At 43.6% G+C, this 27,050-nt stretch overlaps 1 protein-coding gene across 1 annotated transcript in view; it reads left to right on the forward strand.

The window, feature by feature from the left end:
* THBS4 (thrombospondin 4) overlaps positions 1–23,869 on the forward strand; it is a 44,198-nt gene extending 20,329 nt beyond the window's left edge. The window contains exons 5-22 of the mRNA XM_037801955.1: positions 72–154; positions 502–553; positions 767–996; positions 2,444–2,581; positions 4,900–4,968; positions 8,177–8,329; positions 11,552–11,656; positions 11,894–12,001; positions 12,282–12,441; positions 13,739–13,857; positions 14,732–14,784; positions 17,398–17,591; positions 18,616–18,794; positions 19,493–19,541; positions 19,649–19,845; positions 20,490–20,662; positions 22,994–23,133; positions 23,663–23,869. Coding sequence (XP_037657883.1) covers positions 72–154; positions 502–553; positions 767–996; positions 2,444–2,581; positions 4,900–4,968; positions 8,177–8,329; positions 11,552–11,656; positions 11,894–12,001; positions 12,282–12,441; positions 13,739–13,857; positions 14,732–14,784; positions 17,398–17,591; positions 18,616–18,794; positions 19,493–19,541; positions 19,649–19,845; positions 20,490–20,662; positions 22,994–23,133; positions 23,663–23,724 — 2,264 coding nt within the window. The 3' untranslated portion in view covers positions 23,725–23,869. The remainder of the gene's footprint in view (positions 1–71; positions 155–501; positions 554–766; positions 997–2,443; positions 2,582–4,899; positions 4,969–8,176; positions 8,330–11,551; positions 11,657–11,893; positions 12,002–12,281; positions 12,442–13,738; positions 13,858–14,731; positions 14,785–17,397; positions 17,592–18,615; positions 18,795–19,492; positions 19,542–19,648; positions 19,846–20,489; positions 20,663–22,993; positions 23,134–23,662) is intronic.
* The last annotated feature ends 3,181 nt before the right edge of the window (positions 23,870–27,050 follow it).

Consider the following 27,050-nt stretch of genomic DNA (forward strand, 5'->3'; position numbering starts at 1 on the left):
TCATCTGTTTTTGTGTCTCTGTAGAAATGAGTCACTGGTTGAATATTCCTTCATTTTTTCTGTTCTTACAGGGGACTTTAATCGACAGTTTTTGGGGCAAATGAGCCAACTAAACCAGCTACTGGGAGAGCTGAAGGATCTTCTGAGACAGCAGGTAACATACAGGACATGTCATCAGGAAACCTCAGTCTTACTAGAGAAGCTCTTTATACAGCTGGTGGAGCTACAGGCCTGCAAAGGCAAGGAGGGGAACCCAAAGCCAGACCTCAGGGGGTCCCCCACAGACCACCACCCCAGGTCTCTGCTAGACGGGCTCTGGAAACAGGGAACAAGCTTGCCGTAAACATACCATGACTCCAAGCAGAGTGGGAGGCCTCAAGGAGTACTTCCAGCATTGCTTTAAGAAGTGTTGCATTACTTGCTACACATGGATTCTTTTATTCTGGGATTATATATCAGGTTCTCCTTTTCAATCTTTTCTCCCCCTTGCCATTTCTAAAGGTCAAGGAAACATCATTTTTACGAAACACCATCGCTGAATGCCAGGCTTGTGGTAAGTGCTTTTCTAGTAACTGGCTCATTCTGAGTCAGATGAGCGGATGCAGACTGATGAAGGACCTGGGGTGAGGAATGTTGCCTGTGGTTTTTGGGGCATCAGCACAGAGCTGGAGGGAAGGGAGAAGTTCACTGGGAAGCAAAATTTCATTTTGTGTTTGCTATGTTCTTCTGGTGGTAATTAAGCCTATGGGTTATTGTTTTTCTCTAGGTCCTCTCAGCTTTCAGTCTCCGACCCCAAACACACTGGTGCGCCCGGCACCCCCAGCACCCCCAGCATCCCCAGCAACCCCAGTATCTCCAGCTTCCCTAAAGCGCCGGTGTGACTCCAACCCCTGTTTCCAAGGTGTCCGATGTACTGAAAGCAGAGATGGCTTTCAGTGTGGACCCTGCCCAGAGGGCTACACAGGAAATGGGATCACCTGCTCTGATGTGGATGAGGTAAAAGTTAAATTAAAAGGGGAGGGGGCTATCTATGTACCTTCCACACCTGAATGGAAAAAGAAGCAAAGTTGACGATTAAGGGATGACTTAGGCTGTCCCCCAGGCTACATCAAAACTATTTCCTTATGAATCCTTACAGACCACGAGACGCTGTGAGCCAGGTTGTAGCTGGTCTGTAGTATCCCTCTTCTGTTTCCAACTGTTCTACCTGTCCGTGTTGCTACAGTGCTGAGATTTCTGCTTTTATTCAAACATCTGCATTGATTATTTCCCTTAAGTAGTCTGTATTACAATTTTGTTTTTCCATGCTTTCAAATGTGGGAGGAGGAGGACCCTGTTGTGGGTATATTTTGGGGGTGACAGCTGATTTCTTCAGGCTTCCTAAATAGAGGAGCAGAAGGGAATCTCAAACCAAAAAAATCTACTGAGGAGGCCCTATAAACTGTGAGTAACCACAGCCTGTGGTACCCAAAAGAGCCCAGGGATGGAGCCAGAGAGAGCACTTATGGCAGATACAGGCTTTGGGGTTGGCATAGCTTCAAGAGGAGACTGTTCAAGACCTTGGTTAGCCGGTCACTAGTCTAGTCTCAAAACAGTTGTCTGCCTCTAGAATGTGCATAAGCCTTCTACCTGGCTAAAGGAAGGCTGGAAGAAATCAAGAGAAACAAGCAAGGAGCTTCTGCACACACTGACACCCACAGGGCTCCTGCAGGCTCATGGTAATGCTTGCTCCCTTGCTCAGCTGATTATCTCTCCAGATAGTAAGCAGTTAAGATGGTCCCTAGTAATCCCTCTATTGGAGAAACTTCTGCTCACATTTCACAGAACTGCATCTGGTTTTTATATGTGAGCTGGAATTTTCCTCCTTTTGGAAGAGCAGAAGGTGGTCATGTTTTTTACATTAGTTGAAGTGGTTAAAAAAAAGTATCAGAACTGATCTCCTAGACTCAGAAAGCCTTGCAGTAGCCACAGACTTCATAGGGCACAAATACAGGGACAGATACTGATAGATCAAATCTTACTAAAGAATCTTACTATAAGTGCTGTGGCTTTGTTTTCTTGAGTCCTTTTCATTTGAGCAGTTGTTTAACATATCTGTATTCATCTAACATCCCAGTTGGTAAGTAGTTCAGGAGTGCTGTCCTTTCACAGAGATTTTTAAATTCCAAGTTAAAATACCAAGGAGCTTACCCTGGAGGTAGCCTGCTTGGCATCATGGACCCTTCCAGTTTGAATGTGCCATTATCTTATAGCAAAGCTCAGAATGTGTGGGGTCAGGGATTCAATGGATAACTCTGGAGTTGGAAGCCTTTATTTCCTTTTATCACTTTTCCCCACTAAAAAATAGTTCAGTGAGTAAATAAGCATATGCAAGTAGATGAATGAAAGTTTGAAAGTGTATAACCCATGTGGCTAAAGACTTTGAACTTTTGTTGGTCTGCAGTGCAAATACCATCCCTGCTACCCGGGCGTGCGCTGTGTGAACTTGGCTCCTGGCTTCAGATGTGATGCCTGCCCCGTGGGCTTCACAGGCCGTATGTTGCAAGGTGTGGGGATCAGTTTTGCCAAGTCAAACAAGCAGGTGGGCTGAAATCACGGTTTTACTATTCATTGTTTTATGTTAGTTACCCACAGAATAACTTTGGTTGGTTCACGCCTCTTTCAAGTATCACTCTTTACCCTACTTGAGCAGTTAATGCCATATTGAATGTCATGAGGTATAATGGGCAAATTAGGCCACTTGTCAGCTTATTTCTAGGTGTATTTCATAACTTCCAGAAAGGAGGAAGCTGTTAGATTGGGATAATAGTGTATACCCCCACAACTCCCCCCAAAAAACAAACAAAAAAAAAACAGTGAATGGAGTAAAACTGAGTAGGTGACGTAATTTCAGGCTTATTTTGTTGATACCCATTGAACATTCTGTTCTGCAGAATAACTTGAGAGGCAGGTAAGCAAACGAAAGCTTTGAAAAATTAGATCACTTTTATAGAGTCATTGTTGCCAATCAGTAGCTGTTTTAGAAGTGAAAGGATTTCAAAAGTAGAAATAATCCCCTGAGGAAAGCTACCCTTATTCTTATATAAACTATAAATTGTCATAAAGCACTTGAGTACTTTGTGACAGTCTCCATTTATTTCCAAATGTTCTGCTATATCCTGGTCATTATTTAACAGACTGTGAACTTCTTTTTGATGTTTTCAGCCTTTAAAAATGGTTGGTCTATAAATATATTTTACTACCTTGGGGAAATTATTAGCTTTGAAGAAGGGTAGAGCTTCATTATTTCCTAGCTGCCTCTCAAAGAACTCCAGGGGGCATCATTGTTTAGACTAGCAAAGGAAGGAAGCTAGACAAATAGGAATGACAAGAAGCCATTAGAGTAATATCCCAAAGTTTTTCATTGTCTTCTCTAAAGGCACAATCTCCAAGACTAAACCAAGGAGAATAGACAAAATGAAATAAAGGGGCCTGGTATAGGCCAGTAAGGAGCACTTACCAACAGATTTCCAAGTATATGATAGACTGAACTGAAGCAGTGGAAAGCTACCTAAATGAAATTGAACAACAGATTTTAATGCATTACCAAGATCAAAAGAATTAAAGGGAAATATGCAGGTTCCAGAAACAAAGAAGGAACTCAGAGTCAGAGCTGTGAGTAGAAGCTGATGCCACAACAGCTCATGGGAGGTGGGAGCTGGATGTAGGTCCTAGGAGTGGGGAGCTGGGATTTTAATACCTATGTGGGTGCAGCAGATATAGTCTTGGACCCTTGCAAAGACCTAAAACCCCTGTATAAAGGCAGGGGCCTCAGAGCTGCCCTATCCATTTACAACGAGACTGGAAAAACTTCACAAGCCCCAAGAAACAAATGGAAGCTTGACTTTAGCTTTAGGACATGGTTGACAAAAATGGAAATACAAATCAAAAGCTTGTACCACATATAGTTGTGCAAGCCAAATCTGTGTTACACATAAGATGCAGAAACACAAGCCAAAATATTAGCACAAAAACCAGTCTTGGAACAGTAGAATCCCCAGGGCCCTGGCTAAAATCAAAGTCATACCACTTTGTGAAGACACTCCAAAACTCAGGGCCAGTGGAACACTCACAGGCAAAGGCAGCATCACTAAGGATGAACTCATAGACAAAAATGGTAATTTGTATAAAAAAACCACCTTGAGAAAACATGATAAATATAAGTTAAAAAGAATAAAGAGATCCTTTATAGTAGTATGGTATCCATGGCATAGATACCATAATTAAAGAATAGGGTAATATGAAAAAAAATGCAAGTTTGAAAAACAGCCAAATAAAACTGCCAATGAATAATATAATCATTGAAATTACAAACTCATTAGATGGGCAAAACAGATTAGACACAGCTAACAGGGAATTCATGGACTGGAAGGTGAATCTAAGAGAATCGTCCAAAATGCAGCACAGAAAGGCAAAGTTGTGGAAGATATGAATGAGGGTTTAAGATTTAATAGATGATATTAATCAAAAAGTCCAATATTGGTCTAATTGTAGTTCCAAAAAGAGAATAGAAAGAATAGGAGTGGAGGTAAGCTGAGAATTTTCCAGAATTGAAGAAAGAAATCCCCAGATGGAAGTACATTGAATCTTAAGCAGGATAAAGAACTCTCCTGACTAAAAGGGTTGTGGATTAACCATGGAGCTTACCTTTTCTGAACAACTTTAAATGCCATGTAGGCAGCTATCATTTGGAATTGGATTGAAATTGGTACAAAAATCAAAAGAGATCTCTAAAATGACCCTTGGATTACCATTCTACCTGAAATTCTCTGTCTTCACTTCACACAAAAATATCAAAACAAACAAAAATTTATTTGCATTTCTATTTAAACAGTGTCTCTTTAAACTTTTTTGTACCAGATGTGCACCGATATTGATGAGTGTCGAAATGGAGCATGTGTTCTCAATTCTGTCTGTGTTAACACTTTGGTAAGTATTCCTCATAGCTGTTGTTCACAAAGCTGAATCAGTTATTAAACAAGTGTATGTTTATAAATCATAACCCCAAATATATATAGAAAATGTGGGCATCATACAATAATATTGCAGAATAAGGACCAAAGTTTGTGCTGATAAACAGTTTTTCATATACAAGCAATTTTATAAGTAATCTAATTTTTTGTATAACAGTAATTTTATAAATTCCAAGTTTGTTCTTTTTCCTCTATAAAAGTTGCAACATTAGGCTCTTTTATAAATATTTATTGAATAAAATGTCATTATCATCTTGAATTTAAGAAACATGAAAAGCTTGTTGGTTTGTATTCAGTACTCCAAGGTAAGCATTTTACCAGTAACCACATGATCCCCAAAGAGTATTCTTTTTTCAAAAACTTTTCAGAAGTAAGTCATATTAAATTAAAATGCTTATCATTTAAGGGGTCTGTAAATTAAATATTAAATATTTTGCCTCTGAAAATTCCTATCAGTTGTTTCCAAGATGAAAGATAGAACTAACTTACCATGTGTCCCTGGGAAAGTTATTTCATCTCTAGTTTCCTAGTTTCCTTGAATGTAAAAGCACTTTACAAATATCAAGTCACTTAATTTAATCCTCATAACCACCATATGAGTAGGTGCTATTATTATCCCCATTTTACTGTTGCAGAAACAGAGGCAAGGAATAGTTAAGTAACTAGGCTAAGGCCATACATCTCATAAAACTTCCAGTCTGGCTGCAGAGATTGCATTCTTATCCACTAAACTTTATTGCCTAGGAATATGCAGAGATTCATTGTTACTTAGTACAAAAGAAAGTAATTGCAATGAATTGTCCAACAGTTGGCTAATATATATAGTTAATCAAAGCTAAATAGATTTAGTATTTAGTCTTCCTTCAGAACCGGTTGGAATACAGGTAAGGTCTCCAGCGACCTCTACATGTGAGTCAAGGCCACCACCACCTGTCACGTGGGTAATGTACTACACAGCTCTAGGAAGCTCCACTCCCATTGCAGTCTATAGAAGGGCACTGTGCAACCTGCACAACTAACTGTCTGTGGCAGTCCCAAGAGGTGATTTATAAATAAGGAAACAAAAATAAATGACTCTCGTCTGAGAGTCCTGACATGATATCCTCTTTTCATCTCTTCCCACTAAGTTATTCAGCCTAATTCTGTTCAGCGAAAAGGTACATGGTCTCTTTGTATCAAGCACTGGGCATGGCAATATAAAAAGAATAAGTCAGAGTTCTTCCCTCTCCAGGAGCTCACAAGCAAATGATAGGAGGATTTGGTGTATTCAGAAAACTATAAGCAGTTTAGTGTTGCTAAAGAATAATTTGTAAAATGAAAAGTGAAAATAAATGATGCTGTGGGGTCCAGCATGAAAGATTTTGAATCCATTCATTCAGTCCACACCTGTTTATTGGGAACTGACTCAGTGCCAGGTACTGTTCTAGGCCCCGGGGATAGAGCAGGAACAAAACAGAGAAAAATTTCTGACCTTGGGAACTTATATTTTCAAAGATGTCACATTAAGACCTTTAGGCTTCTCCCAGACTCTTCCAATAGGGGTTCCTGAAGAGAATTAAGCTCTGCACAAAATTATTTGAGATGCTATTTTCTTAGTTCTCCCCAGAATGTATATGACTTGTTCACTCTAGATGCATGGGGATAAGTTAATTCATTACATACAAAGGATGCTGTAGACCAGACTTTAGGGCTTAATTGTCCCAGGGAACCAGGTGATAAAGGCAGTGTAGACCTTAGGAATTCAAAGGGAAGGGTTTTAAGCAAGGAAATGACAGGGTCAGCTTTTCATCTCAGTCAGGTCTCTCCAGAAGTCTTGTGGACAATGGATTTGAGGAAGACAAGATAGCTCTTGGGAGACCAGCTAGGAGACTACTGCAGAAATCCAGAAGGCTGGTGACAGTGCCTGAGTAATGCTCATATTGGTAGAGATGAACTAAAGAGGTGGTCAGGAGGAGTTTTTAGGAGTGTGAATTGTCAGTACTTGGTGATTAATTCAAATGGGGGCAAGGCGGGCCTGGAAGGGTCATGGGTGGCACTGAGTGGATGGCTGGAGGGATGGTTTGGTTATTCAGGGAAACCGGCAGTCCAGGAGGATGGGGAAGCTTAGTAGGAGAAATGGAAAATTCATATTTGGACAGGATAAGTTGAAGTGCGACATGCAAGTGGAAATTCCTAGCAGGCAGTTGAATTTGTGGGTCTGAAGCTCAAAAGAAAGCCTGGCCTGAAGAAAAAGATTCCGGAGACATCTGTATTAAGGTAATAACTGAAGCACCAGAGAGAAGAAAAATCAGCAGTAGATAGAAATCCAGGAAACCCCAAAAATGAAGGAAAAGGGAAAGGAGCAGAAGCCGAGAGAAGGAAAAACCTGACAAAATGTCAGATGAGGCAGGTAGATCAAGAAAGACCACTGAAAAGCATCCTTTCGACTTGGCAATGAAGAGGGCATGAGTGACTAATATCATTGAATTGTGCATTTTAATGGGTGAATTTTTTGGTATGTGAATTTTATCTTAATAAAACTGTTTAAAAATAAGAGAGAGAGAGAGGAAGAGAGGGAGGGAGGGAGAGAGAGCAAGAGAGAGGGAGAGAGAGAGAGATGGATGTCATGCCTGGCCCCAGAACGCAGACAACATATTTATCAGGTTCCTTCCATAGCACCTACGTCATCAAGAATTCTCAGTGCAAACCACCAACCCACCAACGTGCATTGAATACCTGCTTCTTTGTCACTTAATTATGAAAGAACCAAAAGAACATTTAAAATTTTGGTTGGTTTTTTTTTTTAACTTGCTTTTTAATCAAATCATCCCCTTGTCCCCAGAATAAAGCCTCCCACTCCACCTCCCAGAACTTCATTAGAACCTTCAGCCCTTTGTCCTTATTCCCTCCCCAGTGGAGCTGGCAAATGAGTGTCATTGTCCCTGTCTAGCCTTCTATTTCAGTTCTGTTCCTTCAGTGTCTGCAGGGCCTGCTGCAGCTCCCAATCTGATGGTGATTCCACCAACATTTACACAGTCTTTTAAGATGTAGAAGTAAGCAGAGAGGCAGGCGTGGATCTCACCTAATCCTAGCATTGTTGAGTACATATACAAATTAATAAGATCGTAGTACCTTTGCTCATAGTTTGAGCTCCTGACTCATCACTTTATCTTTGTTCCTTGCAGGGTTCTTATCGCTGTGGGCCTTGTAAACCGGGGTACACTGGTGATCAGACAAGGGGGTGCAAAGCTGGAAAAAGCTGCCGAAACCCGGAACTGAACCCTTGTAGTGTGAATGCACAGTGCATCGAAGAGAGGCAGGGTGATGTGACATGCGTGGTAAGTTTTTTGTTTACTTGCACTATCATTTTTCCTCTTCCGTTTTAAATGCCCACCCCTCACTGGTTTCTACCTGCTTCAGAGTAAAAATACTCAAAAATGAAAACATTGCGATCAAAATGAACCCAGAACGTAACAGGGTCAGCTGAGATTGTGGGAGAGCAATCTGAAGTCCATCTAAACATCAGTTGCGTTGAATCTCCATCTTGGTCTTCAGTCGACACCATCCACTTGAGCATCTCAGTGGTGATTTTTCCAGGTGGAGCCCCAGCTCCCGAGCACCTTCTATGGGAAAGGCCCAAGAACAGAGCAGCCAGAAAGTGAAGGATCTGCCTTCTGCTGCCCTAGCTTCTTGTTTGTATAATTTACTTACGAGCGTATCTGCTGTCATTTCTAACTGGACCTACTCTTAAGACCTCCAAGTCTAAAAATCTGGCCTAATACTCTAGGGGAGTGGGTCACAGTGAAGAGATCATTGGCTGCTGTGAACGCTCAGAGAAAAACCTCCTGGCTCCCACAGGTGATTGAGAGGGGCCTGCTGGAGGCCATTGTCTTATCCACCTCACCCAGCTCAGTTACTGTTCACCCTCCCTGTGCAGTTCCCAACCCTGGAGCCAGATCTGGGGAGAAGCTGTGGACGGGAGAGGCGAGGAAGAGAGCAGGGCAGTTGTGCTTGACATCCGTCTCTCCCCTGGTGGGCGAGTAGTGGGCCCTTTGTGAAGAAGAAAGCTCATTCCTGCCATCCATCTCCAAATCCCAGGATCCCAGTCAGTCCTCGGGTGTTCTAGGCATTGAAAAATAAGCAGAATTCAGCTGCTTCCCTCCTCCTCCCTTCCCTTTTCCTCCCTCCTTTTCCCTTTCCTTTCTCCTCTTCCCTTCCTCCTTCCCCCTTCCCCCTTCCTTCCCTCCTCCTCCTCTCCCAGTGAGCAGAGGCCGTTCTGTGATTTGAGTTTGCAGTATCGGCTCTGAGTGGCAGAAAGGGTGCTGGGAGAGTTTTCCCTCTTCCTTTAACACTTCATACTTAGACTTCTTTATCTTTCTGCTTGCAACATTTTCTACAAGGAGCATATCACTTTTCCAGTAGGAAAAATAAGAAGCATGAAAAATAATCAAAAGAAATAAATGAAATAACATCGGCTGTGCCTGGTAATCCAGGTATTCTGTGACAAGGTCAGGATAAGGAACTTGCTGTATCTGAGGGGGAAAAGAGCCAACAGTTTCCCTAACTCCTGTGGGCCGCGCATGTTCATTACCAAAAGAAGTCATTGAGAGGCAAGTGTATAACTACATTTAAATCCTTATTTTCTGAGAACAAATTGACAACTCCCTTAGGAAGGTGGGTGATGGGGCTCTTAATATGTTTTTCTGAATTTGTAATAAGGCACAACGACAGATGGTAAAGGATTAATAAACTTTGTGTGACTGCTGAAATAATTTAATCTGCCAGAAAATGGCTCATTAAAAATATATTTGTTCCTAGAGGAATTTTTTCTTCATTAAAGTCAGTCAAGGACTGTACCCCATGGCTGAGCTTTCCAGGCCCTCTTGGTGTCCTGCTGAAGAAATTGAGGGTGGGAGGAGGAGTGGTTAAGGGGAGGCATCTCCCCAATCCTGCCCTCAAAAGCCTCCTATGGCAGAAGGAAAGTGCAGAAGATTGAGAAGTGGCAGACAGCAGTTGCCGGTCTTAAAGCACCTTATTTTGCTTTGAGAGGCCAGGACATTCAACACTTACTTGTGTAAAGTTTGGTGTCCCTTGGTCCAGCCTCTGTTCCTCAGACCCTTTTCTCTCCTCACTCCTTTCCGCTCTTTCCTCAGGTCAGCTTTTCTTCTCCCTCTGTTTCTGGTTCCCTGGCATTTTCCATGTCCCCTTCTCCCATCTTCCTTTCCTTCTGCTATTAAACACCCCCTCCTGTGCTCCTGGGCCAAGAACCCCAGACACCTCCTCACAGCCAGGACACCACTTCTGGAAGGGTTTCCTTTCTCTTTGGTTTGTCAGTCATCCTTTAATAAGGCCAGCTAGGATATGGAAAATCAGGGGGAAGAACTCAAAAGTGCACTTAGCCAAATAGAAATAGCAAAAGACATTAGAATGAAACAGGCCTTAATTCAAGTCCCAGTTCTGAGACCTTGGGCAAGATATGTACTCACTCTGAGTCTAATCTTTGCTTCTATAAAATGGGGTAATATGAAGACTGGAGATAATGTAAAAATCGTGGTGCAGAATAAGTGTTCTTTTAATGCCTACTCTGCTGATACCAAAGGCTTGCTCTCAGCTCAGGCTGCTAGTGGTCGCAGGACACTGGGGTGGACATCTCCAAGGAAGGAGAGAGCAAGTTGGCCCAGAACTGCACCTGTGGTAACTTCTTCTGTTAAAAGAAACGAGTATGAAGGGAGATAAAGCTCCTTGGAAGGTTCCTCCTGTGGTCAAAATTGTTTAGAAGACTCTTACGTTCAGAGACATGGTCATGGTTCAAGAATGATGAGAAAACTGCCACAGAAGCACTCCTTTATTCAGTTCCAGAGGGAGAATAAATTGGGCAATCACATAGAGAACATTCTGACAATAACTCAAAATTACAACGACAAATGCCCTCTGAAGCAGAAATTCCACTCTAAGAAACAAGCACACCAGGCAGAATGACAAATAGCCCAGAATTATTTGTTGCAGTATTGTTTGTAATAGAAAACATTTTAAAAGCCTGACATTCACCAGTGGAGGTCTGATTGAATTAATTGTGGCCCTTCCATTCAACTTTATATATGCTGTATCTACAGCCCTTAAAAAGAGTGGCATGAATCTACAGGACTAATGTGGAAAGCTCTCCCAGATATAATGTCAAGTTAAAAAGAAAAAAAAAAGCAGGGTACAGAACAGTGTATATATGTGTGTTACCAATTATGTAAAAAGTCAAAAGAAAAAAATGTATGTGTATTTGTTTGTCTATGTATAGAATATCTCTTGGAGTGCACCTGAGAGCTGATTATCTTGATTGCCTGAGCCCAGAGAATAGGCAGAAGGAGAGTTTTCACTGGCTATTCCTTCATACCTTTTGAATTTTGAACCATTTGACTATTCAAAGACAACAAAATAGCTTTTAAAACTCCACCCAACAAGCCCCCCTCTGGGGATGGACACGCAGGAGCAGAAACCCTGTCAGCTGCCCCTCCTGCAGCCCTGCCAGACTCAGCTTCCCAGGCCTCTGATGGATTTTCCATTCACAGTGTGGAGTCGGCTGGGCTGGTGACGGTTACATCTGTGGAAAGGATGTGGACATCGACGGTTACCCTGACGAAGAACTGCCATGCTCTGCCAGGAACTGCAAGAAGGTAAGGAGGCCAAGAAGGAAAAACAATACACCGTGGCTCTCGAAGACCACATCTTACTTGGGAGGAGAGGCTCTGCAGGTCCCACTGAAAATTGCATGTTTAAAGTAGTTGCATCTAAATGAAGCAAAACAAGAGCCAACAATAAAGCCAGGTAGCCACAGTCAATCTTGAGGTCAGAAATCATTTTTGACTTAACACAGATGTAGGATGTCACTCTGAGCTGTGTTCCTCACTTAGGATAACTGCAAATATGTGCCAAATTCTGGTCAAGAAGATGCAGACAGAGATGGCATTGGAGATGCTTGCGATGAGGATGCTGATGGAGACGGGATCTTAAATGAGCAGGTACCTGCTTTCCAGGGAGGGACTGTGAACTGTTATATGCCAGTGATGCTGGAAGAAAGCCCATGAGGTCGACTATTTATATTAATCATCCCAAATGTTAGTTTCCATGCCTGCGTTCCCATAGCACTGCAACATTTTGTTCTGAGATTCACAAGTGTCTAAAACATAAAAGTTCTGACAACTCACGGCAATGGGGGAGGTGGAGATTGCCCAGCATCCCTCACAGGGCCTGGTACGCAGGAGGGATTCAGTATAAATGTCCAGTCTTCTGATTTTTCAGGATAACTGCATCCTGACTCACAATGTAGACCAAAGGAATAGTGATAAAGATATCTTTGGGGATGCTTGTGACAACTGCTGGACTGTCGTAAATAATGACCAGAAAGATACTGATGGCGATGGGAAGGGAGATGCCTGTGACGATGACATGGATGGAGACGGTTGGTTTGTTTTGCTTTGTCTTTTATTTGGGATTCGTTGGTCCTTTTGCCCTTGTATCTCTCTCAGGTGTAGAAATAGAATTACCAACCTGAGAGGTTTCTAGTTCTGGGGGTTTGATGTGGATGCATCTAGAGATCCCTAGGTTCATTTGTCCTGTTATGGAAGGGGACTTCACAGCCCATTCCCCTGTTTATAATCCTGGGTATTTCTGGGACTCAATGTTGTTGTCTGAAACATCCACTTCAAGCAGTGTCTGACTGGGGCTGTGCCTCTGTAGAGCATCTGCTTTCCCAATTTATACATTTTCCAACTACTTCCCCACCCTTTTCATATATTGGAGGCTTGAAAGTAGAGAGTTGAACTCAGGGTCTTGAGCAGGGTACAGACCACACCCTCTGGGTCAGGCACCTCCTTTCCCAGGAGATGTGGATGTCCCCTAGGGAAGGGCTGTGGCGGCAGGGGGCTGTGACACACAGCTCCAGAACTACCTCTTACCGTGATCTATGTTCATGGCACCCCCTGGACCGTAACTCTTGTCAGCTCTGGCGCCTCATGAGACTCCAGGGGGCGGGGGTGGAGGCATTTGTTCTTGTAAAGCTTCCATAGCATATAGAAAGAGGAATATGATTAAAGAAAAGACGGCTCTGATTGTTTCTGAAAAACATATCACATCACAGGGCCTTGAAAGAAAATCTTTCTAGAAATACACATACACACACACGTGCACACACATACACACCATTCCGGAATAGCCACACCTCCCTCAAATAAAACTTCACTTTCTACGAACCCAGTTGATGATCCAGATCCAACAGTGTGCTGGTAAAGTGGCTTTATGAAACAAACGCACAATGAAGCCCTCATTTGTAGTATTAGACAATTTCCGTGATGTAAATGCTTCAACCATTGCTGATTTCAAGCTACCTTATGACATTGAATGCAAAGTTGTCCCAGTCGTAGCTGGGACACCCACGGGCCCTCCCTCCAGGGTCAGCCCACCTGGCCATCACAGCCTCCTTGTCTGGTCGCCGTGATAGTCCTTGACATCTTAGACAAGTCACAGTGGGATAAATGCCTCAGAGAACTGTGCATCTGTAAGTCTCCTAGAGCACATCCTTTGAAGGTGCCTCCAGACAACTCTTGTAGAAGGGCAGTGGGTATGTGACAAGGGCCCAGTCAGAAGTAACTCACCACGTACCTGGGCGTAGGTCTGACCCATGCAGCACCTGGAAGGGTATATGCTCTGCACCTGTCTGTGATGTTCCTGTGACCCAGGACAGCATTCCTTTCTCACAGGAATAAAAAACATTTTGGACAACTGCCAAAAAATTCCCAATCGTGACCAACGGGACAAGGATGGTGATGGTGTGGGAGATGCCTGTGACAGTTGTCCTGATGTCAGCAACCCTAACCAGGTTAGTAGGATTTGGGGCAGTTCAAACTCTAGGTGAACTTCCCTGTGCAAAGACTCATTTAAGACCAGGTCTAGAAATACACAACAGCGCCCATCGGCCCAGTTCTCTGCTGCTGCCACTTACCAAACACAGCAGAGGAGGCAGAATTACACACTTTATCCCTGGAGGTGATGGGAAGAGCACTGCAGGAGATCTGAGGCCCTTCGGGCTGATCTCATAGACTGTGCAGTGCCTATGAAGTTAGTAATAGGCACTCAGTAATGCTCGAAACAGGTTTGTTCTGCTGAAAATGGAACATGGAAATTAACCTTTGGGAGCCTCAGTCCCCAAAGCCCCACACAGCCCATGTATGGACATTTCAGATTAAGTTCAGTCAGTAACTTGTTGAGATTCCCTTCTTACTCCTGCTCCATGTCAGTATAATTGGGTATTATGTGTCATTTATTTTTAAAACCCCAAGAAAGAGGAATCATTGTTGCCCATTGTGACTCACTCTTCTGGCTCAACTCCAAAATGCAGAAGCAAAACAAAATCAATTTCCCCTGTCCCCATGCCTGTGACTGGCTCCCTTCCAACCCGTGCCGGAGTTCCACATCCCCACCTGCCACCCTGCTGCCCTGGAGCCCTTTTCCAATCAGCTCATCTGGTGTGTAGGCAGCCCATCCATGTAGCTCGATATTTTAGAAGGCTTTTTTGAAAATTCTTCATTGTGCCTACACCAATATGGTGTTGTCCTTTTGCAGTTTTACACCACCCCAGTTCTAGAAAAATAATTCCTGAGATCCGGTGATGATAGTCCAGGTCTGCTTTCTCTGGAACATTCTGTACATGCAGTCCCAGAGATAAATAACAACCTATTCTGTTCCCTTTGCAGTCTGATGTGGATAATGATCTGATTGGGGACTCCTGTGACACTAATCAGGACAGGTATGGCACATCTCCCAGCTGCAGAGGGCTAGATGGAAAACTCCAGAAAGATTTTACTTTTAGAGCTTTCTGCTGCTGCCATGCTTTGGGATTTCTCTGGAAGGATTGAGCTGCTGGAGGGACCATCGCCCTGCCTCCAGTCCGAGTCACCACACCTACTGGAAGGGCCTGTGTAGGGGGTGATGGTGCCAGGATGGACTACCAGGCACTTTAGCTAGTGAAATTCTATCTAAATTCTACATGAGGCAATGTAGCATCATGCGTCAGAGATGGACTATGGAATGAGACAGCAAATATAAATCCCAGCTCCTTCTCTTACTAGCTGGTTAACCTTAGGCAAGTTACCTAATCTTCTATGCTTCGGTTTTCTCATCTATAAAATGAGGATGACAATGAGATCTAGCTCATAGGAATGTTGAGTTAATCTATGAAAAGTGTTCATTATGCTTTCTGTTACATAGGTAGCACTCAATAACTATTAGCTATCTTACTATTATATTCTTTCAGCTTAGGAAAGCGTCAACATCATCCCAAAAGAAAAGGCTGTCAATTTGTTGAGGGACCTCTGTTATTTCATTGCACTCAGATTAGATTTTTTTTTCAATTTCCTTTATTAGAGTGGAGTTGTTCTATGCAAATGAATTTTGTAAACCCTCCTAGCCCAACCTGGATGGAGCCCTACATTAAGACACAGCACTGGATCAGATGCTGTAGAACATCACCAAAAACACGGACATCTGCAACTGCCCTAGAGGCACCTGCAATCCAAGGCTTAAACCCTTTCATCTCCTTAAGGAATTCATGTAGAGGCAGCCAGGACAAGAATGAAAGAGAGAAAGGATTCTAAAAGGCAAAGCAGGAAGAGACGTAGCTTCTCTTTTAATACCTGGATCAAAGGTTGCCCTGCAGATGCCAGTTCTTGATCCAAACCTTGCTCAGGGACATCTCCTATAAATCCTGAGTAGGGTTCGCACGGCTCCTTCATTGCTGTCCTTGCTGTAAAGCACACGCTAGTTGAGTGATTATAACCATATTTTGCAACTCTCAGAGTCTCGATTTATTCGTCTGCAAAGTGGGATAATTAAATGCATTTCACAGCTTATCGGTAAAAATTAAATATAATGTAGATAAAGCTCCTAGAACAGTGCCAGCCCTCAGGTGATATCCCAGAAATGGTTGCTGGGCTATTATTGTTGTTATAGCACAAAGACAGTCTTACATAGGATGTCTCTCTGTTTCTGAGTGGAAGGTAGGGCTGGTACCCTGATGATTGCATTAAATTATGCACGTCAAGAACATTCCCTGTCTTAGGTCGCCCTGCACTCTTATTACCATCTACAGTAAATTTCTAAAATATCCTATTCCACTAGCCTCTAGATATTTGCCTAAAACAAATGACTCATTCTGTTCCATTTTAATTCTCACAAACTTGAACCTTGGGGAGGAGGGCAGGAACTGCTTGTTTTTGCATTAAAATGCTCAGGGCTATGTAGAATGAATGTCTGCTAATGGAAATAGCTCAATCTTATGTTTTGAAAAACAGCTCTGCTGTGTGCTCAGAAATCCCACTTTTTGAGCCATGTCGTCTTCTGTTTGTCCAGGTTGGCCTCCCTGTCTCTGGGCCTCTTCTGTCCCTCTGTACCCATCTGGGAAGTCCATGACACAGACTGGTCCCAGTTTTCCTCCCTCTCCCACCCCTAGAAGATGTAGGGATAGTTCCAGGCCCAGGACATGCTGTGGGTGGGAGCATGGTGGAAAGAGTATCCACTCTGATCCAGAATAGATATAGGAGGTCTCTGTCAACTCAGGGAAACCTCTGGGAGACAGGGCAGAATCATCCACAGATGGCCTGGAAAGAAGAAAAGTCCAGGTGAGCAGAGAATGAAGGCTCTGAGAAGTCCTGTAGACCAGGATTGAGCCAGGCCTACAACCTCACCTCTCAGGAAAGGGAGGAGCTTTTCTCCTTGCCATTCTCCCCATAGTATTCAGATCTGAGTCCTTGTTGGGTCCACTGGCCAGCGGTTGTGAAGAGTAATACAAAAGAAAACACTGTTGGGCTTCTTAGGAGCGAGGCATTTAGCAAGTGCTTTTTAATTAAATTTTTAGTATGTAAAATTTTAATAATCTTAATCATTCAATCTTCATAAAAACCCTGTGAGGTAGTATCATCATTCCCATTTTACGGATGAGGACACTGAGTCACAGAGAGGTCAAGTTTCATGCCTGGGGTCATATGCTGGTAATTGGCTGAGCCAGGATTCAAGCCGAGGCAGTCTGGCTCCAGTGGCCATCACCACAGGTCCTTCACACGTTCCCTGAGTCGGATATCATCTAGTAATCCCAGGGGACCGAAGAGAGCATCTGGTCACAAGAATCACAGAAATAGACCCTTACCTTCTTGAATAGAAAATGGCCCACTTGTTTCAACAGATTGAAGAAGTGGGGAATTTGTCTCTAAGGCTGATAGGACAGCCTTATCTAGGGAATAGTCCCAGTGAGTTTGATAAAGGGCTAGAGCCTAGTTTAAACCCCAAACACAAACTCTCCTCCCTGAGCACTCTTTCCTGTCTCCTGCTGAGCCGTGATCCAAGCCCCCTCTCCTTTCTCCTACAGTGATGGAGACGGGCACCAGGACAGCACAGACAACTGCCCCACCGTCATCAACAGTGCCCAGCTGGACACTGATAAGGATGGTATTGGCGATGAGTGTGATGATGACGATGACAATGATGGCATCCCTGACCTGGTGCCCCCTGGACCGGACAACTGCCGGCTAGTCCCCAACCCATCCCAGGAGGACAGCAACAGTAAGTGGGCTCAGCCCAGGGCTCACCAGCTTGCTTCAGCCAGACACACAGCAGCATGCCTCCTCCAGGGCACCAGTTCAGAGCATCCCCTGCTTCCCCACATCCAGTAGCTGCTTCTCCAAACCTCACTTCTCTGAGGAGCCTCAGTGTGTGTGGACAGCAGATGACTGGTAGGACAGCAGTCTCCAGCTCGGTCAGAGAAGAGCCATTCTGCAGCTTTCTGAACAGCCTTAGTGTGAGAACACAAGGGGCTGGGAAGCAGCCACATGGAAATGGCTCAGTCCCCCAGGGGCTTGGAGAGCCACTCTGCCATCTTGCTTGCTCCTTTCAGTGGGAGTCCCAAAAAAGAAGGAGAGAATAGAGAGAACACAGCAGAAGATTGTTTAGGTCAGGCTCACAAACTCATGCCTGCAGGGACGAGGCAGGTAAGGAAAGGTGGGCATAAAACCAGATATGAGACATCAGGGAGTGGTAGGAACTGGAGGGGGCATGCCCATCCAAGGCTGTGCAGACTCAAATGTTTTAATACCATCATCTCAGCTGAACAAAACATGCCTGTGAGCCACATTCATCCTAGGGGCCACCAGAAGTTATTCTCTTAGAGATACTCAGGTGACAATAATAATTTCCCTTCTTTTTACACGTAATAGTCTAGAAAGTACTACAGACATTTGCTCATTTAAGGTCAGGCTTAAGATCCACCATTTGGGGAACCTGACTGGATGTAATAAAAAGAACTTCCTGGGAACAGAGTGCAGGGCAGCTGTTCAAATTGAGCTGTTCAAATTGGTCTCTTCTGAGAACTGGCCTGGCTGTCCATCCTGAGGACTCCAGGATGCAATCCAGGGGCAGCTTAGACATTCTGATCCCAGGGCTCCTCTCCCAAGGCTGGTTGAAAATGGCAGCTCTGGAGCTGGGAGCGTAGGCTTTTCTTCTGCTTCTCACCCAGCCCTTTCCTCTGTCGAGGAGTGATGGTGGGCATGGGCGTTACCAGGCTCCAGTCCTCTTTCTCCACCCCACTCAGGTGATGGGGTGGGAGATATCTGTGAGACAGACTTTGACCAGGACCAGGTCATTGACTGGATCGACGTCTGCCCGGAGAATGCAGAGATCACCCTGACTGACTTCAGGGCCTACCAGACCGTGGTCCTGGATCCTGAAGGGGATGCCCAGATCGACCCCAACTGGGTGGTTCTGAACCAGGTGGGTGCCACGTGGCTGGTTGTTCCCAGCATAGCCAGCGGCTCAGATTTTCCTCTCAATGGAGAACCTTAAGATAACAGTAGGGAATGGTTGGAGGGCACTGACTTTGAGCCAGGCTCTGTTCCACCTTACATTTATTCCTCACAATAGCCCTATGACAGAGTGCTTTCAATTATCCCCATTTTACAGATGATGAAATCTAGTCTTAAAAACCTTAAATGACTTGCTTGTGTAGCGCCGCTGACAAGTGGCTGAGATAGCTAGAATTGGAGACAGGCAGTCTGACCCCACAGTCCTACTCCTAATGTCTTCCATGGACTACCTCTTGCAAAGACCTCCTCACTGTGTAACTAAGGAAGGAAGGCATAGAGAGGCTTAGCAGACTTTCCAGAGTTACACAGCAAGTCGCATTCACTAGAAGTATAAATTCCCCCAATTAAGGATTTATTGAATGAGCCTAAATGACAGTTTTAGCAAAGTTATTTTTATTCTGCTTTGAGGTTTTTTGTTTTTTGTTTTTTTTTACCTTCATTAAAAGTATGGAGCACATAACAAGGTAGAACAGTTGCTCAGATAATAAAATCCTTCGAGGTCAGACATCACCAACCACTCAGTTGTGGGGCCTAAGGTTCTGGGTTTACACCAGTTCACTCAGCTCCCTCTCGGGTTGTTCTTACCTCCCTCAACTCTCTCTGCAGGGCATGGAGATTGTGCAGACCATGAACAGCGATCCCGGCCTGGCTGTGGGTATGTCTGGGGCCTAGATCACCATTCTCACCACCCCTGTAGAATTCACTCTTTCCAGCTCTTTGTGTGACTTGTCTATTTTTCTCATCTTACTTCAATCTCTGCAGGGTACACGGCTTTTAATGGAGTTGACTTTGAAGGGACCTTCCATGTAAATACCCAGACAGATGATGACTACGCTGGCTTTATCTTTGGTTACCAAGACAGCTCTAGCTTCTACGTGGTCATGTGGAAGCAGACGGAGCAGACATATTGGCAAGCCACCCCCTTCCGAGCTGTTGCAGAACCCGGCATTCAACTCAAGGTATCGGTAGTTTGAAGCCACTCAACTCCCTTTCTTCTGGATGCTTCACCCAGGAATTTATGTTCTCCCATATGACCATTTGGTTTACCTATGAAATCAACTCATCCATGCTGATGTTCAGGTCAGGGAAGACTGGAGCTGACCCAGGGCCTTCAATTCATTCCCCCATACTAGCTAACCTCTGGGTGACGCTAATGGTGGGAATTTCAGCCTGAGTAGGGTCAAAGAGGTGGTGAAGACTGAGGGGTGCACCTTCAAGCACACCGTGTTGCAAGCTGCCTAATCTTTTTTTTCTCAAAGAGCCATCTTAGTACAGGAGCTCAGATAGGATATCTCTGTCACTCTTGCTGGGAGAGGAGGAAGCCTGCAGTAACCAGACATGTGGTGGGTGCCTCAGTGGGCAAATGTGGGGAGCCACGGATTTACAGGAGGAAAAAGGTGGAATGGGTTAGTGGAATATTAGTCAATGCCAGTTACTAAAACATTGCATTCACCTAAGTAGAAATGGCATTTGTTCATGCTTTTGTATGAATCCAAGGCAGGATTGTAACCATGAATTCATACCACATCCTCACCTCAGACTTTAAGAAGGACAAGGGTGGTCTGTGCATCTGTTTTTAAAACTTGCTTGCCTCGTCAACCAGGCCGTTAAGTCTAAGACCGGCCCGGGGGAGCATCTCCGGAACTCCCTGTGGCACACCGGGGACACCAGTGACCAGGTCCGGCTGCTGTGGAAGGACTCCCGGAACGTGGGCTGGAAGGACAAGGTGTCCTACCGCTGGTTCCTGCAGCACAGGCCCCAGGTTGGCTACATCAGGTAGGTGCGCTCGAAGCAGAACACGCACCCCATCCTGTATCCCGGAACCTCCACTTCCCCGAGAAGTCCTGGCCTAAGATTTCCTCAAGGATATGCTGAAACTTCTGAGAGTTCAGGCGGTGGCTCCTAGAAAAGAAATGGGGGGAAAGACACCCAAGCCCAGGCTGTCCTTCCTGGACCTTAGGGCCAAATTGGGGATAAAAGGACCTTCTGGGGAGGGAGGCCTCAGCACTGGGTTTTGGACGGTGCCCTTGAATGGCTCTTCAGAGAAGCCTGAGACTGGAGGCGCTCACTGGTGTGAGGTAAGGGTGTAGCTGAATCTTTTATCCACACCCTCCCCTGTGATGCCTCTGGGCCCTGTATAATCACTTATTCCAGCATATTTCAGGAGCATTTTAATGAGTCACTTCCTTAGTTGACTGTAAACTCTGTGAGGGAAGGACCTGGGTCTCATTTTATCTTGGTCTCCCGGTGCCTCGCACAAGGCCTGGAATGCACCATGCATGGCATGAACGGATCATCATGGAAGCTAATGCAGTCTGCCTCCTCTCTCGATAGGAATAGGTTTTCAAAAACTATTTCCAAAAGTTAGGACTACATCTTTGAAATTTCGACAGTGTACTTACTTTCTCATACTCAAACTTGAAGATAAACACCCACGCCAGCTTATTTGTACAATTAAGAAAGACTGTTGTTTGCATTTTCCCTTCCAGGGCAGGAAACCAGGCTAATGGGAAAAAGAAAATCTTGAGGGCTAGTTAATATTTTGTTCTTCTTTGTCACATCATATTGAATTTATTCTGGTTGCCTCAGTAAGAAGATCATGTTCAACGCTATTTTATAACAAATACTTTGAAATGCTCCCTTTTCTGTCCTGAAATGAAATCATAGAAAATACTACCTATATATAAATAAAATTTTGGAAAATCAGTCTGATCCCTAACAATATCATAGTGTAATAAAAGTAAAGTAATTCATAACAAAATAATGTCAATGCTTGGGCACAACTGCACTAGAAGACAAAATGAAAGAGACACGCACTATATCTAGAATCACTGTGCAGGTGACATTATAATACGGATTGTTGTGTTGGTGGCTTAAATACTACAGTGGTGTTGCTAATAGTGATGTGAACTTCTAAAATGGTAAAACAATTCTTAATTTGCAAACAAAACAAAGAACTCAGCAATTTCTCAATTTACCCTGAAAAAATCAGTTTTTATATTTAAAAAGTGCAAAGAAAATATTTGTTGTTCATAAAGAAAAGGGAGTTAGGTTGTAGGCGCACCGTCTTAGTTTCCTGGCTGCAATGACAAATACCATACAATGGGTTGGGTTAGACAATGGGAATTTATTGCCTCATGGTTTCAAAGCCTAGAAGGCTTGCTTCCTCCCAGAATTGGGAGCGTTCTGGCAGGCTGGCAATCCTTGGGTTTCTTGATTTTCCCATCATATGGCCATGTTCTCTCCTTGCCCCTCTGGTTCCTGTTGACTTCCAGCTTCTAGCTCCTCCCTGTGCTTTTCTCTCTCTATGTCTGAATTTCATTCAGTTTATAAAGGAATCCAGTAATCTGGGTTAAGACCCAACCTCATTTGGTTGGACCACACCTTAATTTAAAAATAACATCTTCAAGAAGTCCTGTTTACAATGAGTTTGCACCCACAGGAATGCAGATTAAGACCAAGAACATGTCTAAATTTGGGGTACATAAGCCTCCACACCCAGATAATTATGAACAGACTCTTCACCTACCTGAATGTCTGAGGGAACATGCCAAATGTGTGGGATGCAGGATAAGTTTTGATTGTTCTGCCCAGGGCATTGTAGGCCATCCAGATGCCACTATGACAACCAAAACTGCCCCCCACAAATTTCCAAAACTGTACTCCTACTGAGAATCATTGCTCTAAGTTTCCATCAGGTGATATAAATGAGACAAAGATAAACAAAGTTTTCAACATGTTATCAAGACAAGTTAACGCATGACAATGAAGACACAAACCTCTTGGTCACTGCATCAGGTTTTGATTCCTCTTTAACATCAGCAAGTACCTATTGAGTTTGACTCTGTGCCCAATTGTGTTTTAGGCCTTTTGAGAGACAGAAGTTTGGAAGACATGGACACATAGTCCCTGCCCTCGAGGAGCTTTCATCCTAGTCAGGGAAGGGGAACAGCTGGAGCACAGTAGAAGGCAGTGAAAAATGGAGTATGAAACAGAGTTAAAAACTCAGGTGTATAAGAAGTGGGACTCCCGGGGTCTCACGACAGGGACTTCACCCTGACCTGGTTTGGGTTTCACGGAGACCCACTCTGGCCGTGTTGTCAACAGGGTGCGGTTTTATGAAGGCTCCGAGTTGGTGGCTGATTCCGGGGTCACCATAGACACCACCATGCGTGGAGGCAGACTTGGCGTTTTCTGCTTCTCTCAAGAAAACATCATTTGGTCCAACCTCAAGTATCGCTGCAATGGTAACGTATTCTTATTACTGCACAATTTTATTACTGGAATTAATCAAATGACGCCACCTTATTTTTATACTGCACTTTCCTCCCCAAAGCCCAAGACTCATACCACATGTTCATTAAAACCTGACAGTCCTATGTAATGGAAATAAAAGAGCTCACTTCTCCTGTTTTCTAGATGTGGAAATTGAGACCCATAGAATTTAACTGCTTGGCTTAGGGTTTGGGGTTCAGTGAAAAATTCAGTCAGGTTTAATTTACAGGCAGCCTTTATTTTCATGCAGCTTACATATAATCACAGACTCAAAATCCATTCTGCCTGTTAATTTTCTTTAGGCAGGTGTATGAGCACTCCTGGGCTTTCAGCAACAATTTGCAAAGCAGCCTGAAGTAGAAAATGGCTGCGGTACCTTTCGAGCCTCTTGGGTGGGCTGACAGTGACCCCTACAGGCTCCCTGCAACAGCACGAGATGGGCCAGGATTCCTGAGGAGAAGGAGCCCTACTAACCTCCCCTGTCCCTGTTCTTGTTTGCAGACACCATCCCAGAGGACTTCCAAGAGTTTCAAATCCAGACTTTTGATCGATTGGATAATTAAACCAAGAAAGCCATCCATAACTGCTTTTCCAAACACTAAAGTCATATATTTTTTAACTTCTTGTGATTTTCTTTATATAAGCTGTGGCTTGCTTTTACCAGCCCAAGTATATCAAAACTTTTTATATGAATGTGACAATAAAAGAGAAGAGTCATTTCCTAAAAACTGTGTTACTCAGACAACATTTATGTGTGGCTCAGACTGTCTGAGGAATCCACATTGAACTTGCAGAGGGTCATTTCCTCTCAGACCGGATCAGTCAGTTAGACTGAGCATGTTGTGTGGATCATTTCCCCTCACTGCATTTAGCTTCACACAAAAAGCCCAAGGGCTCTCTGCTCACCCCAGCAGCCTCCTTAGTGAGGAATCTCAGAACATGTGCTCAGGGGCCCCTTCTCTAGAAAGACTTTTCTGACATTCCCAGGGCAGATGTGTCCAATTCTTTCTGCTACTCCTACCGCACCCCCTCCCCTTCCACACAGATTTCTAGCTCTACGCCAACACGATTATTGTGTTTATATATTTGGCTCCCCCTAGTGGACGTTAAGATTATTGAGACTAAAGGACCGTGTCTTATTAAAGTCTTTATCCCCAATGTCTTACACAGTACCTAGCAGATAGTAGACATAATGTTTGGCTAGTGGATGGATGGATGGATGGATGGATGGATGGATGGATGAATGCCTCCTAAGAAACATGGACAATGGATTATGTAGATGGATCATGCAAGCCCTCTTAGGACTCAGAAAGCTGCTTTGAACAAATGCTTTTACTACGGTAATATCAGTCGCATCACTATATGTACAGGGCAGAAACTTGCCTAATTTGTGCACTAGCCTTTTTTACATTCAATTTGTAAGTAAAAGATTCAGGCAAATTTTCATAAATTCTCTAGGAATTTAATTGCGAAGTCTATTGTTAGGTAGTAATATATTCTCCTATTCTAGAGTTTCTGGAAATAACTTAGATAGCAAATAAATAATAAACACTCCCACAACAGGTTCATTATAATTTTAATAGTCAGAAAATACAATGATGTATGCAAGACCAATATTAAGATATGAAGGATTTCCTGACCATCCCCCTCACATGGCCCAGAAGTGTGTGGTGCCTCATAATTCAGGACATTTGATCTCACACATAAAGGTTTCCAATGAGTGGACACATCTCAGACCTGTCCACGGTTTGTTATCTCAGGTGATGCTACCTAGTCTCCCAGCGGCAATCTGCTACAGAAGCTGGCTCCTTTCAACCTGTGGTTCCACATCTACATATCTTTCTCAATTGGAAACCCTGAGGAGGAAAAGTGAATTCATTTGGTTGAAGGTTGTCATCTCTCAGTCCTCTCTTCCCTCACTTTCTGTCTCTCACTGGAAGATTACTTCCTGAGCCTTAGGTCCTCCAAGAGCTCTCTGGCTACCTTGGTCTTCCAGCACCTTAGGGTACAGTTATGTTATGACTTTATGGTTCTATGAATGCCCTCTCCCCAAAGTCCTTGGCACTTTACAAGGCAGTCTATGAGGAAGGCTACAGATCTTCTTGAGGAGGTCTCATTCTAATCATTGGAGTAAATAGCAGACCATGTACACAAAATGTGCTAATCTCTGAGAGGCAAGTGTGTTGGTTGAGCAGATCTGGATATAAGTATGAGCTTAATTCTTAGAGAGTAGTAGACTGATTGACTGTGCAGTGAGCTTGGATTTCCTCATCCAAACAGTCCTATGGTTCCTGTATTCTCTCCTGTACTCCCTGCCTGAGGCTTGGTGGAAAGAGGGGACACTGTGCCCACTACCACCTCCCTGCCAGTCAGTTGCTGTGCAGTGGCTCTGAGAAAGCAATATGTGCACAGGAAATAGATGCCGTTTTTACTCAGTCAATAATTCTATGCCTAGACGCATGCTAAACATAATTCCATTCTTCAGGGAGCTTATAACACTGTTGGGAAGGCAAGACTCATTATATACACAAAACAGTGAGAGAGTAAATAGAGGTAGTGGTGTGCTGAAGCCAGTTCGTACCAGCTCATGAGAGCTGCCTATGAAATTTTTAGGAATTTTGTGGGCCAGTTGTTAACCGTTAATAACTTGAAAATGGCCATGGTGGGGGTATTTACACCACAGAACTCAGCAAAGACCACAAATCAGGGCTCACTTCCCCAAAAAGCTGGTGGTTAAATACTTGCCATCTCCCAACTGAGTAGCTCCAAATACCTTGTCCTAGTCCCGATCGTCCCTCCTTTATATTTTCGAAGTTGATGTACAAAAGCTTGAAACTTTCAGAAAACTTGTATTTCAGAAGTGGAGGAGTGGAAGAAGTTGTGAAAATCAAGAAGTACTTAAGAGAAGCTAGAACAGTTACAGATACAGACTTGGAAAGCCTAGCAGGTGTGCCCACTCCCCCCAGTCTCCCCCTCGGCTGCCTGAATGTTTTTTATGCTCAACTTTAATGCAGTGACTCAAATATCTAGTAGGTGCTAGTCAGGTTAATAACATTTTCATGTAAAAGTGAAAATATCACAATGCAAAAAACAAAAAAGATGAGCAACCCAATTAAAACATGGTCAGAGGACTTGAATAGACATTTCTCCAAAGAAGATATACAAATGTTCGACAAGCACATGAAAAAATGCTAACATCATTAGTTATTAGGGAAGCGCAAATCAAAACCACAATGACACTACCTCACACCTACTAGGTTGGCTATAATCCATCAATAAATAAATCAATAAAATGGAAAACAGAATGTGTTGGCAAGGATGTGGAAAAATTTGGCCCATTGCTGATGGGCATCTAAAATGGTGCAGTCACTGTGGAAAATGGTTTGGTGGTTCCTCAAGAAATTAGAGATAGAATTACCTTATGACCCAGCAGTTCCACTCCTAGATACATACCCAAAAGAATTGAAAGCAGGAGTTCAAAAAAGTGTACATGAATTTTCATACCAGCACTATTCACAATAGCCAAAATGTGGAAACAACCCAAATGTGTATCAACTGGTGAATGCATAAGAAAAATGTGGAATATCCATACAATGGAATACTATTCAGCCATAAAAAGGAATGAGTACTGATACATGCTACAATATGGAAGAAACTCAAAAACATTATACTAAGTGAAAGAAGACAGACACAACCATCACATGTTGTATGAGTGCATTTATATTAAATGCCCAGAATAGGCAAATCCATAGAGACAGAAAGCAGATCAGTGTGTGCCAAGGGCTGGGAGGAGGAGAAAATGGGGAGTGACTGATTAACCGGTATGGAGTTTCCTTTTGGGGTGGTGAAAATGTTTTGGAGGTATATAGAGGTGATAGTTGCAAACATT

This window comes from Choloepus didactylus, chromosome 13, assembly GCF_015220235.1.
Source record: "Choloepus didactylus isolate mChoDid1 chromosome 13, mChoDid1.pri, whole genome shotgun sequence".
Classification (NCBI taxonomy): domain Eukaryota; kingdom Metazoa; phylum Chordata; class Mammalia; order Pilosa; family Megalonychidae; genus Choloepus; species Choloepus didactylus.